This window comes from Podarcis raffonei, chromosome 5, assembly GCF_027172205.1.
Source record: "Podarcis raffonei isolate rPodRaf1 chromosome 5, rPodRaf1.pri, whole genome shotgun sequence".
Lineage (NCBI taxonomy): Eukaryota > Metazoa > Chordata > Lepidosauria > Squamata > Lacertidae > Podarcis > Podarcis raffonei.
Window position 1 is genome coordinate 28,410,589 of NC_070606.1, and position 16,387 is coordinate 28,426,975.

General features: G+C 40.7%; 1 protein-coding gene across 5 annotated transcripts in view; it reads left to right on the plus strand.

The window, feature by feature from the left end:
- The window catches only part of CABCOCO1 (ciliary associated calcium binding coiled-coil 1), a 55,142-nt gene that overhangs the window by 36,117 nt on the left and 2,638 nt on the right, over positions 1-16,387 (plus strand). For all 5 annotated transcript variants that reach the window (XM_053388360.1, XM_053388361.1, XM_053388356.1 and 2 more), the window contains exons 6-7: positions 13,572-13,694; positions 14,644-14,778. In XM_053388360.1, the coding sequence (XP_053244335.1) occupies positions 13,572-13,694; positions 14,644-14,778 (258 nt within the window). The remainder of the gene's footprint in view (positions 1-13,571; positions 13,695-14,643; positions 14,779-16,387) is intronic.

Here is a 16,387-nt window from a genome sequence, read left to right on the forward strand (position 1 = left end):
GAAACTCCTCATGCCTGATGACTAAAAGGCACATTTACTGAGAGACCCGTCCTACTTTATCAGCTGAGCCATTGAAGTGAAGTAACTCCATCCCAGTGGGCTGTCCAAAGTCCATAGCTGTTATGGAGGAAACCTCTTGGGTGATGAGCTCATCAGATCTGACTTTTAGGACTCGGCACCTAGGGCCTTGTGGGTCAGACTTGAGCTCTGAGGCATGTATGCTGTTCCCTGACTACACCAAACATTGATACCTAGGCAGGCCCATTCTTACTCGCAAGAATTCCTACATCCAAGTTTGCACATAAACTTCTTGAAAGTAGAGTAGGAGGTCTATAAGGAAAACTTACTGTGACGAGAAGAAAATAAAGACAATCTAGCATGTCACTCTTATAGTTGCTCGGATTATTTGGTCCTCTGTTTGATATGTCTGAGTGAAACCTGACAGAGCCTTGAAATTTAAGGTTAAAATGCCTGTGTTTCAACTCAGGGAACATTCCCAATGACCACAGGGATGCATCGTGGTCTCTAATAACTTGGGGACAAAGTGTTCCCCATTCATGGTTTGCTGTGCGTTGTGTTCCAATGTGCTGAAATTGAAATAAATGCAAGCTTATGAAATCTGGTTAATACCCTTTATATTGAAGACTTGGCTCACACTTGCTTAAAGCCATCCTTTTAAAGTCCGTGTCATATGTAAAGTTGTTGTTTTCCTAGAACACATATTTCAGTCAAGATGCTTGAGTTATTCCCCAATAGATATTCCCCAATTATTAGTATTTTAAAATTCCACTCAGCTTTTCTCCTAAATGCGATTGATCACTAGATGGAGACAAAACAATTTACCTTTACACATTAGAAGATTTACAGATGGTAATCAAATCCACCAGCTGCTGCCCACTTTTTTTCTGGGCAGTTTGCCAGCTTTACTGGCAGCATGTTGACTTGGAAGCTGATAGTGTGACTCAGTTTGATTGAGATCTTATGTGATGATTTTTATTATAAATTTTGGTTGTAATGTTAGTGGGTTGGGTGGGTGTCTTTTTGGTTTTTAAAAAATCATAAAGTAGATCCAATATACGTATAATGATCAAAGGGTGCTGCTGCTTTCCTGCAGGAAATGTCTAATTTTAAGATACCAGATTATACATGGAATGTCATCAATTGTTGGAGTCTGCTCTGACCTGCCCTGTTCTTATCAAGCTGGAATATTGAGGAAAAAATCAGTGGGAGAGGAAGGGTTGGGAGAGTCAATGGAAAAAGATTCTTAAAATCAGCAGCTCTGAGTAAATTAGAATATTGGTGGCTGAGTGGCTGTTCATTTTAAACATACATGCATTCAAGTGATGTGATGTTCCAGGAGTTAAGGGACAGGATAAGGTGTTACTTTGGTGTCTATAACTCATTTCCATGAGGAGGGAATTCATTTATCATCTTTAAATACAAAGCAGAGCAGGGGTTCCACTGGACATGATCTCAGGCATAGGGAGCTCTGCATCCAGTTTGGTTTACAACATACCGTACTTTTCCGTCTATAAGATGGAATATAAGATGTATAAGATGCCCCCCCTATTTGGGGGGGGCTCAAATTTAAGAAAATGAGCCATTGGGGGGGTGGAATGCCGAACCAAATATAACTCACCCAACTGGCAAACGCTAACAATCGCAAGCAACACAAGCCAAATTGCGGAAGCGGCAGCCAATCCAAAGCAGCCCTTGATGCACCCTCTAATAACCCACCCATTTGACAAAGCAGCCCTTGCAGCAGACAGCATTCACCTACCCAATCGCTAGATCCTGCTTGCGGATGCAACCAATCACTCGTCCCCACTCTGCACTACCCATGCATAAGATGACCCCCATTTTTTACTTTATTTTGGAGTAAAAAACCCTCATCTAATACACGGAAAAGTACGATAATTTATTGGCGGAGTATACCTATAGGTGTAAATAACACAGAAGATAATATTTGCATAATCAGATGGGCAAGTTTTTTTTTCTTTAAGGAAAGCTTTCTGTCAGTTGAAGCATTTTTGTTGCTCATTTAGTTCTGCATGAACCACGTATAAGAGTGGGACCCATAAATTTTGCTCCTGTTAGGGAGACGCAGAGCGAAGCTCCCGTTTTATTGTTTGTATGGTGATGATGTGGCATGTACTGGGGTTGCATCCAATAAATCAGGCCAATGTAAAGTGGAAATTGCATAGCAGAGCACTTGCCAAGCTGGTGTTTTTGCATGTTCTCCTGCTCGGTTCTTGTACCTTTTTTGCTGTCCCTTCCTTGCTGGCTCTTTCTTCCATATTCAGTGTTGCCCCTGCTTACAGGTTCACAATTGCTGATTGATGGTTGGGTAGTTCCAGGTGTCCTTGGAGAGCAATGCCAGTGCAATTTCAGATCTGTGTTTGACACCCAAACCGCTTTAATTTCTTTTGCCTGGCTCACAATTTTTAAATGCACAATCCCATAGATACAAGTCCCATTGAAATGTTGGATTATTTCAGTGCTAACTACTTCTTCATCTCACCATTTTTTCTTTTTCTTCACACTTGTGGCCTTGATGGTTTGGCATACCTGAGCAGTATAGCTGTACAACTTCCTCATGCAACTTCCTGTTGTTTCACCAAGAGAACACAGTAAATATTTTTGTTGGGCTAGCACACAGCACTCTATTCATGATCTTTATCTAGTTTATATAGTCCTCAATAGTAGGACTGGTTTCCTGAATTACATATTTTTTTGAAGGACAAGTGAGACCGGCAACAAAATGTTAAATGTGTGGAACATCCCTGTTTAGGATCCAACCAACCAGCCATTCCGTTTTCCTTGGATATTCCATTCCCATCCCATTCACCTGCTTTTTTGTCTCCCTGCCCTCCTGGTCAGATTTGGCTACTGAGCATGCTTAGTCCTCACTGGATTATGTTTGAAGTTTTTTCTTCCTTAGGATTTTCCCCCAGAGCTGTGTTTTTTTTCTGGTCCTTCTGAAAAACCTAGGGTGCTGTCAAGCCTCCCTCTTCAGCCTGGATGGTACCATTTTGGCTACATAAGAATCAGCAAGCACTTGAAGAATAACCTCTCTTTCTTTCATTCAGACATCCATATGAATGTAAAATCTCTTTAAAAAAATTTAAATCACAACTCCTGCCTTAATATTATCCATGGTGTTGGTCAACATAAATCTTAAATCCTTATCCTATTTGCTATGGAGGTGAAACTTGAAACATTGAGACTCCTAACAGGCCTGCAGAGATTAGTCCGAATTATGTGAACATTTGGCTCCAAACAGAATGTCAAACAGAAAAATCTTTCAGCTGATGTTCCCTCCGGAAGAATGGAAAAAGAGTCACAAAGCAGAAAAGGTTGAACACAAGCATTCAAACGCTCTGTTTCCTCACCCATTCCCAATTGCATCTGAAGCTTCGTACTGTTTTTCTGCAGCACAGAACCTTTTCTCATGAATCTCAGCTTGAGGTTAAACCCTTCATGATTATGGGGATCTTGTTTAAACAAATGTCATCTCTCACGCTTTTAAGAAATGGAAATTAAATTACAGATGGCGAGGGATAAGGAGTAAAATGGCTGTGTTATGTAACAATTCACTTCAGGGGGAAACTATTTGGTTGAAGATGGTTATTGTTTCTTCCCACTCTTAGTTAAACACATTTTAAACACCCTGATTTAATAACATGATTTGCTGGCAGTTTTCAAAGCAAGTCACAGTAGAAACTATTTCAAGCCCAACAACGCTTGGAAATAACACTTTCCGATGCTGTCTAAGGCCTAATAAAAACAACACTTCTGGCTTCTGAATATATCACAGTTCCCATTTTCCCAGTTTTGCAGCTTCTATGGCTTGCCTGGTCTGGGGAGTTAGTTTGATAAGTTTTCTGTTGTCCTGCCTTGTTTAGCACCCATTTAACTGAATTTCATCCAACTCACATGTTGGTCTTGTTTGATCTAAAATTGTTTATAATAGAACACACAGCTGGTTTGATTCATGTGTTATACTGGAGGCCACTAGTTCCTTGAAAAAAGTGGTTCATTTTAGATCTTCAACTTTGATACGGAGCTAAGGCTTTCAAACATTTTGTTAGCGAGCTGGCTGGTTTTTAGAAAGAACCCCCACCCGGCCCCAGATGAGCTTATATTTCCCTTACTGTGTTTTTACAAACACAAGTAACGCATAATTGGTATAACAATGCAATGTGAATTTATGCCGTATTGCAGTAATTTTACCCTGGAGTTTATGGTTGCCAGATTCCCCCAGTGCTTTCACATTCATTGATGAATCGGGGTTGAGGCCATTGTGGTTTCTCCTGCCTGCCTTCCCCTTACCTGCTGTAATGAACAGGATTGCACATAACTTCTGACCAAGAATCTTGGGAACTGTAGTTTTCCCTACAGTTCCCAACACCCTTAACAGATTACAGTTCGCAGGATTATTTAGTGGAAGTAATGTGCTTTAAATGGACGGTGTGTATGTAGCTTCTACCTTCCAATGTTGTGTCCCTTGACTATTCCTGCTCTTGGTTTGAGGCACATTAAAATCTTCTAAAATATGTGTGAATAAATGGAGAATCCTGCCTGAATGCACAGCTTAGAGTATATTTAATTTACCTTTACTGTATTGATTTTTATTCTTTGGTAGTGGGGGTTCCCTTGACCTTTAAACCACACCACAGAAAATGTACAGTTTTTCAGCCTAGGCCTAGCCATGTTTATTCAGAAGTAAGTCCCATTTATTTCATTATCTTAATTCATTGGACCACAGAGATGTTCAGAGCCCTGTCAGCCTTATGATCCTATGATTATGTTTTTTGAAAAACTAGAGCAAGCGTCGTATCAGTCAACAGCTTGTCCTCTGTATTTTCCTTCAAGTGACTAATGAGCAAAATCCCATGTTATATATAAAGGGGATAAGAGACACAGCGGGAATAAACATATCAATCATGAGCAGCTTGTTCAGTCCTAAAAGCTACAGTGAGAAATCAGTCGAAAGAGAGGAGGACCTTGGTTAACTTTCATATTTTCTTTTCTTTTTTTCCTTGCATGGGCTACATCATCAAAGTAGATTCTAAGCTGCTGTTAAAAGGCATGTGACAATTACAGGTGTCCCAGAGAGGAATTGCCTGTTTGTAAGAAACATGAAAAACTTGCTACCTATGTCCAAGTATCATTATACATTGCAGGAGGGGAGAATTGAACCTGGCACAGGGCTGTATAGTTTTGCTATACAGGTTAAGTACTTAATACGTTCCGGAGGTCCGTACTTAACCTGAAACACCACTTTAGCTAATGGGGCCTCCTGCTGCTGCTGCGCCGCCGGAGCACGATTTCTGTTCTCATCCTGAAGCAAAGTTCTTAATCCGAGGTAATATTTCTGGGTTAGCAGAGTCTGTAACCTGAAGCATATGTAACCCGAGGTACCACTGTATAGATATTCTAAGCCTCCATCACACATTGTTGATGTACTATAGTTGTGCAACCCTGGGGACCAAAAATAAGTATAAATTTGGAACATGGCTTTTTAAAAAAGACCCACCTAGCTCACAACAATGTTGTTGAAGAGGAAAGAAAGGGCAACTACATACAACTTATGTTCTCCTAAGTAACGTTCTTCTAATAACGTTCTCCTAAGTAACGTTCTTCTAAGTAACGTTCTTCTAATAACGTTCTTCAACCTTGGCTCCCCAGATGTTGTTGGACACCTGGCAACATTCCCAGGCAGATTTGTTTAGACATTGATCAGGGATTCCAGCAGACACTTGGGGCCCAGAGTTGAAGAACACTGATTCATGTGATAAGAAGCTTCCTTAAAGCTTTCCCCCTCACCTAATCACTGTAGATGCCACTGTAGAACCTGGGACCTGCAGAGAGCATGTCATACCTCTGAGCTATGGCCCCATCCCAGATAGAACTGTGATAGGAATTTTATGGTCTTAGATATATGGCAACATTCATAACCACACGTACATAGATCAGCACAGGAAAGCCAACCTGGAACCATTTTGATTCCTAAACTGAGCAAATGTTTCTCTGCATGGTCAAAATGGAAAAGCCTCCCCATTGTCTCTTCCTTCACAAATCCTGTCTTAATCTGTGTTTGAATAAGGGTGTGAGCCTTATCATTACAAAAGACTGCCCAGGCTCCCCAAGAAATCCAATCAAGTAACCTGCCAGACAGGAAATAAACAAAGCGACAGGAGAAAACAACATGCAAATGTTCTGTTTTAGACCGCCTTATCTGGGGGGTGGTCTTAGGTTACACCCCTTCTGTGATGCATGCATAATGTTTCTGGGGGTGGTCTGGATCTAGAGGATGGGAATTTCAAAAGTCTTTATAAGCCCTTGCACAGCATTTTTGGGGGGTCCTTCTCCTTTCCTGCGAGTGAGGGGAGCACCATGTTGCAACAGATCAATAAAGATCAGGCTTACGAGCTGCTTTGCTTCTCAATATTCTCTGGTTGGCCTCTGTTATTTTCTCCTACCAATAGGGAACCTATGTAAGGACTCTATATGGGCTCTTGGATACCCCATAAGGGAAAAGGGCAATTTTTATTTACAACAGAACCATGAGTGTGCGGGCTGCAGTGGATGCTGTGTGGATACTTCTGGAGCACCTCCACCTGAGTGTTTGTTTGAATGAGGAGAAGGCGTTGGAATGCAGTGGCAGGAAGGAGGTCACATGGGATGGGGGATATTAGGGCAAATAATCCCTGTCCTGCTCATGCCATTGACTTGGCTTCTCCACAGCTTGAGGCACAAGGTGTGGGGATTTAGACCATTTAGAAGGTTGCTGTTTCACTTTCAACATTCCAGAGCAGGGAAAGTGCATGCTAATAACCTAATTCTAATGACGCAGGCATGAAAGCTAACAGTCGCTCAAACAATCTCTAGTCAATTTTCTGATAAAGTGAATTTAGTGTTTCCTCCATTTTATGATTAAAGTGAGCTATGGTACGAGTTTATTTTTAAGTAGGTGTTAATTAAAAATATGGAAATAGGTTGGAACACATTGCTTTTCACAGGCAAGGAATAATCACAACCAATTTGTTCACACAATCGTGCCTGTTTGGGAATGTTTTTAAAAACGGCTTGAGTTTCCGCTTGGTTCTCTGTGTGCTTGTTTCCGCAGCGGAATATGATTCCAATAAAATCAGTAATTGAATTTGCAGTCCAAAGAATAAATGGTTATTTTAACAGAAAGTTGCACGCTTTGTGGAAAAGACTTAAGCTCTTTGTATATTGTATCTAATGGCAGAGGACACAACATTACTGCCTTTACGTCTCCTTACAACCCACACATTTAACTAAATGCATAGTATTTATAAAAGAAACTAGTACGGTTTTTGTATCTTTGAACAACTTTGTGTCCTGCTGTTTCTGGATTAAGACAAGTTTATTTTTAAATGCCAGTTACTTTGAACTAAAAAAAAAAGTGGTTCATACATAAGCTGGAAATGAGTTGGGTTTTGGCAGCCTTAGTATATGCCTGCAAGGACTCAAAAGAACTTTGATACACATTCTTCAATGGCCTCCACACTGTTAGCTGTTGTGCAGTATTTTGTCTCTGATGCATTCACTCTGTGACAGCTCTTCCACAAAGAGATATGAGGTAACTGGAAATGACTTTTGAAACACGGGGTGATGGAGAAAGATGTGTTTTATAGAGTATTGTAGGGCAACACTAAGTATTTTTTCACATTGTTAGTCATTTAGGCTACCTCGGCGCTGTACATTTAAAGCAGTATGATACCAATTAAACAGCCATAGCTCCCTGCCCACCCCCCTTGCAAAATATCCTTGGTTATAGGTGCCAAGAGTTTTTAGGAGATCCTTATTCTCATCACAGAGCTACAATTCCCAGAGTTCCCTGGGAAGGGGCAGGTGGCCCTATTTTCAGAAAGTTGGTTTGCCGTTCTGTTCTCCCTCAACAAAAATCTACAACTTGTCAGTCTGTCCCCCTCCTACCAACATCCCATCTAGTATTGTGGAGGGGGCTGGTTTATCTGGATAGGGTTCCAGTCTGTTTTCTGCTCCTTGGGGAGTGCTTTGTTATACTTGACAGCCAGTCATTGGGCACTCTAATGAAGTACTCGCTTCTCTGTGTTTACCTGCCACGCTTAGTCATGCTGGCCACATGACCCGAAAGCTGTACGCTGGCTCCCTCAGCCAATAAAGCGAGATGAGCGCCACAACCCCAGAGTCTGCCACGACTGGACCTAATGGTCAGGGGTCCCTTTACCTTTTTTATTGTGTTTTTAAAAAAGGAAAAAATACTTGTGGCCTCCATCTTTTTATGGCTACATGTGCCTGGTCAGAGATTTTGCTTTATTCCACATCAGCTGCCAGTGCTGAGATTAGCACGTATGCCTCTTGCAGAGATCCCTGCATGCTCACCTGTAGAGCATATGGCTGATGCTGGATTGGGAGGCCCTAGAAGGTAGAATATTCTTCAGGGGAAAGTGAGATGAAAAACGCTAGCATAAGGCAGCCATGGTGTTGATCTACATGGGATAAGGGTTGTGAAATTTGATAAGTCAGGAGGGAACCAATAACTGACGTATCTCAGTTATTTGGACCTTATTTTATGTTGCGTCATGCATTTTTTAAAAACTGAGGTGTCAATATGTAGATGGGAATTGGTTGTTTTCTGCCAATAGTACTCTGACTGGTTGACTAAGTAGACAAATCAGCAGCATTCATTGGTGTAACAAGAAAATTATCTATGTTGACCTGCGGGAGAGTGTTTCAAAACTGTTTAATAGCTTGAATCTAACGGGAAATATTTGTGTGTTTTCTGTCAGCAATTTGTGGATTAAATGTAGAGGAGCTGAAACCATAAAGCATTGTGCTGCTGCTAAACATCACTTAAAAATTCCATGTTGATATTCATTAGTATAGATTACTGCGTTTCAGATGAATCTCATGTCCTTGAGGCCAAGTTGCTACTAAAGTGATTCACAGCTTCCTAGATTGTCAGTATAATTCTGCCATTAAAATGTTTTGCTGTCCAATATATGCTTCATACTTGTAAAGTAGCTTTATGCAGATATTTTCATATTTATTAGAAGGACAGGGAAAGCCAGGGTGCACTGTATATAAAACACCATCCCAGGAGGAATAACAGATGGCCCATAGGCCCCACAGCTGGATGAAGGGGATGGTGTCTTCCAGATGTGTCCATCAGGTTCCCAGGCAACCCCACCACATGTGAAGCAGTGTCCCTTCTGCCTGTTTACACCTCCAGCAAGTGTTAGATCTCGTTTTATACATTTTGGATAGTTTGGTCCCGTGCCTCATTCTCTGTTTTTAAATGAACCCTAAAGACTTGGATACTTTATTCTGTTTTTAATTGAATAATGCTGCCCATCTACATTTTATGAACTGTAATTTTAACTTTGGCTGATATTTTTTTAATATTGAAATAAGAAGGTTTTGGCCTGTTCTTTTAATTAATAGTGTTTGATGTTTTTATTGTTTTGTGGCTTTTACTTGCAAACTGCCTTATTAAAAGTATTTTTGTACTGCTTTTGCTTTGAAAGGCCCTATAAAAATGTTTTTTTAATCAATACAAAACATGGCTCAGTCATATTTTTTGTGGCCTCACAAGCTATCACCTAAGTCCTGGAGATCTCATTTTCCCTTTTAACAAGTTTCTAGCTTTCACTGTTTTGAAAGCAGCTTCAAAACATGATGGCGATGTGTTTGGAAGGCTCAAGTTATGCAATTATTTGGACCTTAGCCAAGGAGTACCATCTGGAGTCAATCGATAGGAGGCAAAATTTGGACATGAATCTAAGATACAGTTCAATTCAGGGAATAACATGCTTTCTGTCTACAGAACAAGAGCAGATTTTAATATTACACAAACAACTCCTTTGTAACCTATTAGTCATAGCACTTTACTCTTCAGTTAAACAAGCACAGGCATATCTAATGTGTGCTCTTTTTATTCCCCAAACCTGAAATGCACAGCTAAAGATGAGAGTATTGAGTGAGCTTTAGGCTTCCTTAACTTAGCTAAGTGATTCAGTTTACAAGCTTGCCTGTGTCAGTTCTGAGAAATGAGACATGTTTGGATATGCCTATGGTATGTTTGTGTCCCATACGTGGTAGAGAATTTTGCGGACATGGCAAGCAATAAAAGAGAGGAGGAATAGAAATTCAGTGTGATTCCGGTTTGGCCCAAACTCTAAGACAAGGATATAACTCCTAAAATGTGATTAAATATTTGGAGAGGTATGGCTAGATTTTATCACCACGGTTCTAATGTCATCCCTGCTGTTTGAACATTTGATTAATAACGTGTTCACAATATGGATGTAAACATGGGTGGGGGGATTGAGGAGAGAGGGATGAAGGGAGCTTGTGCTGCAAATATCCACTCTTTTTAATGAAAAATTAAGCAGTACTAGATGATAGATTCTGATTTTCTGGAGGCATATTAGTAAAACATTCTGCCCTTGCTCTCACTCCTCGTTTCCAGTTATTGCTCAAGTAGAATAGGTAGCTTTTCCTTCTTCTGCAAAGAAAAATGCTGCTGGAGTCCCCTGCGGTTGGAATTACCTGTCACAAATAAATAGCTGACTTTCATCTCTGTAATATTACATGAGCAGGCATTCTGTGCCGTGGCTAATGCTATGGAGCCATTTGTATGATATTAAATGTTTTTCCACCAATCAGTTCTCCATTTATACTTCAGTATAGATAAACGGTGCAATAATTTTCATTTTAAGAGAACTTAAGTAGCATAACATCTGGGGGGACGTGGAATTTTATACTGGTAGATTGCACAATGTTAATTTTGTAATACCTACCACATCTGCGCAACTCATTCCTTAGGCCTTCTTAGCAACCCCTTTCCATTCATTCTCCAGAATATTTGTTATTATTTATGCCGTTTTAATGTTGCCGTCTTGCACACTTTTGTTTAAAAAAAAAAAGCAAATCTGGACGTCAACTACAAACAGCATATGGCAAACACATGGTGGGAAGTGGATCTGTTGTACCACTTCCTATTCCCCCCCCCCATGAAGATTGGAAGCATATTTGGAGGCTAACTTTTAGACTGCAAGGCTGCACGCTAAAGAACCCACTTTAGGCACACGCCAGGGTTCTCAGCAGCAACTCGACTGCTGTTCTGCTTTGAAAGGTTCTTCAGAAGTTTTCCCAGATTTCAGGGTCGGGTTGACAAGTACATGACAAGGGAGGGCACTTCTAGAAAAGTTGGGCTGTACACACAGCGTTCTTCATGCAGTTTTCATAGCCTACCCATGGACCTCAGGGTAACAGGTGGGTAATAAATTGAGATGGTGATTATGAGAAACACTCTTGTTTGATGGACTTTCCTTCAAACCAGCTTCCATCCAATTAGAAAACAGAAGCCTCAATTAAGCAGAGGTGTGCACATTTCAGGCAGCCAGTGCGCATGCGCAGTTAACAGCCGTAGTGAAGTTCAGCGTGGGAAACAAATCATGTTTGGGGCATCGGGTGAAGACATCCCTGCCCCTTCTCTGGCCCATATAGCAATATTAAAAAGTGTCTTGGGCTGCAGGGGCTACCTCACCATGTTTCAAGCCATTAATATGTACCTAGCCAGAGTGCCTTATAGAGTCCTGGTTCAAAATCCTTTTGCATCGCTGCAGCCAAACTGCTGAGGACCTGACTTTGTAGAATGCCAAATCGTTACAAGACATAGGTTTGCATAATCACTACTTTATTCTTTTTAAACTTTTTTGTAATTCAAAGATGACACATTGCATAGGGAAGTGAAAAACATTCTAAGAAAATGTAAATGTTTTGTAACTTAGAAAAAATAACAATCCGGTTTTTTTAAAATTTAAATTCATATGTGGACCTAATTCCCTTGAAGCCTGTAGAAGCAAAACGCCTTTATTCTACATTCTTAAGAAAGCTGTAAATTTTTTCCTTGGAAAAATTGCAACTTTAAAAAGAGGATTATAGTGCTGACCTTGTCTCCTCTATTTTTAAATAGATTTTACTGCATAATCATTGGTAATCGTATACATGAGGTTTTGTTTAAAAGAAACACAAAGGCTTAATTGTATTTTTTTAAAGGAAAGTATTGCATCAGAAGGATTCATTTAAATACATTTGGCTCTGGGCTCTCTTCACAATTCATTCATTCTGATTTTCCCCTGGACTTGTTAAGAATGCAAAATTTAGGAAGGACTGAGCCAAATAACGCTTTTTAGATCACTACATTCTGGCTTCAAAGCATAGTTCAGCTCCAAAACCTCTGTTACTAAAGAAAATACTTCATTTTAATTCTCTGTTTGCAGTTGCATTTTTTAAAAAAGCTATTGTCTAAATGTTAGGGCTGTTGTGACTCACAAAAGCAGCTAGTTCTGGGATAATGTCAGTATAATTAGCTGTTTGAAAGGGCGGCAGCAGCAGAGAAAATGCAGGGAGAGCCACTGTAGGTATACAGGTCACTGTAAAGACACGTGTATACATGCAAACATCTTAATGGCTAAGGCTTGAATAATTTTGAAATTCTGAATGGCCAGTAATGCATTTGTAGTGTGTCGTAAAGGCATTCAATAATATAGCCTGGGAGTCCCAACCCTTTTGATCCTAGGAGCAGATCTGAAAACTTAAGAAACTGCCATGGGCACCACGAAATGCCCATTTCGCAAAAGAAAAATTGGGAGTGCTCAGAACCCCCTCCCTGCAAACAGCAGGCAAAACACTGCACAAACTCCCCAAACAAAACATAAGAAAATAAAGTAGGCCCGTTGCACAAACACACCAAAAATGCAATCCTACCCATCCAACAGTCTCAAGCCCCCTAATATAAAAAAGAATTGGGGGCTAGGAGCCTGAGGCCCCCAAAGCACCACATTGGGGACCCTTGTCTAGCCAGCTTTTTCCAGCCCAGCAGCAAGTGATTGGAAAGGCTGTTTTTTCGCCCTTAAAGCCAGTCAGCTTCTCTTTGCTTTACAGGAGAGAATCTTTCAGGTTTTCTTTTTTCCTTTTTTTTTTTTTAATCTTCCTTCCGTGTACAGGAAAAGATTGTCACCCACAAGTCACTGGCCTGGCAATGAAAGGGCAACTATCTTGTGCTACAAGAGCAGCACAGTAGTAACCAAAAAGTTGTGTTGGTTTCTGTACTGCAGGCCAGCAGTTTGGGCTCTAGCATCATTCTGCAGACCGGGAATTGAAAACCACTCTTTTATAAACTAATAAAACTATGCCCTGATAAGGACAGTCCTTTTCTACAATGTATATATATTAAATGGTAGTGATATCCAAACAGGTCCTTCTAATGGTGTAATATTCCATGCTAAGTAATTGAACAGAATTCAGCATCTGCTGACAGATGAATGCTTTTTCAGCTTTAAGGAGGACCCCTGGAAAAAGCATATGACTAGAAATTAAATACAGATCCGGAAAGGATGACAGGAAACTGCCCAGTTCAGAGTACTTGGGAGAGTAACAAAAAGTGTTTTTGGTTAACAGCCTAAAGTGTGTTGAAAAACCCATCAGCGTATTATGAGCATTAAATACATCTTTGTTGTATAAGCTTTTTCGTTTTGTTTTCCAAACAGAATGTTGTAGAACTGGTCAAGCCCGCCGATAGCCCTTTCCCTGCTCCTTTGGAAGAAGGTTTGGCGAACGATATATATTCCAAATTTATAGCACAGACCCCAGGTGAAGAGGATGCAACTAAGGTAAAGGAGAATTTTCCTATTAAAACTATCTTGGTTAAGGAAATGATATGCTCCTTAATTATCCATCAGGGTGGGGAGTTTGGGAACTGCCGCCAGAGAATTTTTGCTGGTTTTCTAACACAGAAGCATAGAATTATAGAACTAGAAGGACCTTGAGGATCGTCTAGTCCAACCTCCTGCAATGCAGGAATATGCAGCAGTCCCTTTATGAGGATCAAACCTGCAATCTTGGTGTTACCAGCACCATGTTCTAATCAACTGAGCTATCCGAAAAAACTCAGGATGAGCTGGTGTGTTGCATATATTTTACTTCCTCTGTTACAGAGGTCCCCAGTGTGGTTCCCATGGAAACCCAGCACCCACAGAGTCCCCCCCCCCCGGCTGAAATCAGCCTTGGAAGTAGTATTCTGCTTTTGGGTTGTGTTTGTGGCACTCCTCTAAGAAGGCAGTACTGCAAATAAATCTGTTTTCATTGATGAAATGTTGGGCACTGAGTTCGTTGAGTTTGTGCGCCCCATAATTTTGCAGGATGAGATCAAATGCTTTGCAGGGTCACCAATTTACAGGGACATGGCTAAGATCATCAGCTGCACATTTTGTGTCCAACTGCACACTAAAAAAACAAAACAAAAAAAACCTGGTAACTAATAGAAAAGGTGGCGTGTGATGGTGCTCATCACAATTTCTCTGGTTTGTAGAAGCCCATGGGCACAAAACAGCTGGTGACCTCTGCATCTACTATACCAGCTGGTAGCAAGGCACTTGCTAGCTTTGAGGCTCTGCTCTTCTGCTCAGTTTATTAAGTAACGTGACAGCCTTCCATCCACTGGCTAGGCCAAAACAACCTCCCAAGTTACCTCTTTTACGCCAATACTGTACAGCAATGCTGCTTTTGCATATGGTGCCGAAACGAACACCTTTCATCTAAGATTTCCTTCCACCCTGTTAGGAAATGGAGGGAGGTGTTCCTATGGAAGAGGAGGCTGAAGCCGAAACCATTGTGGATCCTTTGACAGGTTACACCATCGAGGATGTTCAGATGGTACTGGGCCAGATCACCGATGAAATGCTCAGCGGTATTCAGGTATTTCCGGAGGGGTGGCGTGTGTTAGTCTTCAGGGTGCCACAAGATTCTTTGTTGCTTTTATTCTGTATGCATGATGCATGTAGAAATATGCATTGATGCAAGATCCTGCACACAGCTTATTATAGACTCAAGTACAATACAGTGGTACTTGGTTCTCAAACTTAATCCGTTCTGGAAGTCCATTCCAAAACCAAAGCATTTTTGTTCATATTTTTTAGTCCCTGCCCATTGACCTTAGAATTATACTATTTCTGTAATCCAAGCAATGCCTAAATTATTTGGAATTGCTTTTGCAGTGAAGCCCTTTTGGATTGCTGGGACGTTTCTTTACCATAATTAGCTGGAAGCAGAATTAAAATAGAGGTCCTGTATTATGATCCTTGTATAACGCTTCCCCACAAGTTAGCCACATTCATCAGAGACACTTTCTAACATTAGTTAAAAGTTACTGTCTGCAGGATTTGGCCTTTTTATTGTTTCGTGATGATGGCTTCTGGGGATTAGTCTCTTAATTGCTCCAATATCAGTTCCTGTTCATGCCATAGGCAGAGTTTTAGTGACTTGTTGACCTGCATTTTTTGGAAAAATAATAATGCCATTTCACTATTAAACATGAAAAGAAAAAATTAACATGAGAAACTCAGTAATTAAAGCCTTCAGATAATACTCTGCATGGAAACAGAAACTGAAAATGGAGCAATTAAAGATAGGCATTTCCCAGCGCCATTAAGAGCCTGTTAATCACTAATCCCTAGCTGCGATCAACAGGAAGTGACACAACAGGCAGGTCCTACAAGCTTGAAACCTTTAATTAAAGGCACAGGAACTCAGGAAAGCTGGAATAGTGCTTTGTCTGTCCCCAGTGGGCAGGCTGGTGCTGCAGTTGCATTTTATTGCTAAAAACGTTTTCAAAAGTTACAAATCATAAAATATGCTGGAGGACAATACATAACAGCGAGGATTTGGCAGTGGTGTCCCCTGGATTCTCTACAAAAAGTAAGTGAACAAAGAATAGCAATTCCAGAAGAAAGGCCTGTAGTGGAATGCTAGATAATAATGCATAGGGTGAAAAGTGTGTTTCGTGCAGCAGCATACAATTTTCCAATATAGAAAATAAACAGGACTAAAGGTTGGTGTGTGGTTTGTTTCAGTCGTTAGTTTATTGTTTGGCAGATGCAAGGGCAGAAGAACAAGGCAAATCAGGACTGCGCAGAGTAGGACCTACAAAGCTTTAACAAACCCCACCAGCCATGTGTTGTGGCCTACCAAGTACACAACAGCTCACCCACTGCTATTTTTTTGTCCTAGCTGGGCAGGAAAAGCAGAAAAGCCTATATATGGAGAAGTGCCCTCCATAGGTAGCAGGCAGCATCCAACATGATACATTGTAAGGTGTGTAGGTCTAGGTTAGATAGTACCATTCTGCGAGAGTCTGCATATTCAGCTTCAGGAATAACCATCATATGACTTCCTTGGTTTGTAAGTCTACTGTGTCATATAAAGACATTTGCATTCTTGCCCTCTCATGCAGCATTAGGAAGCAGTTGAAGGACAGTCAAGCTAACTCACACGTTTGTCCTCTAACGCAAATCAGGGGTACTTAATA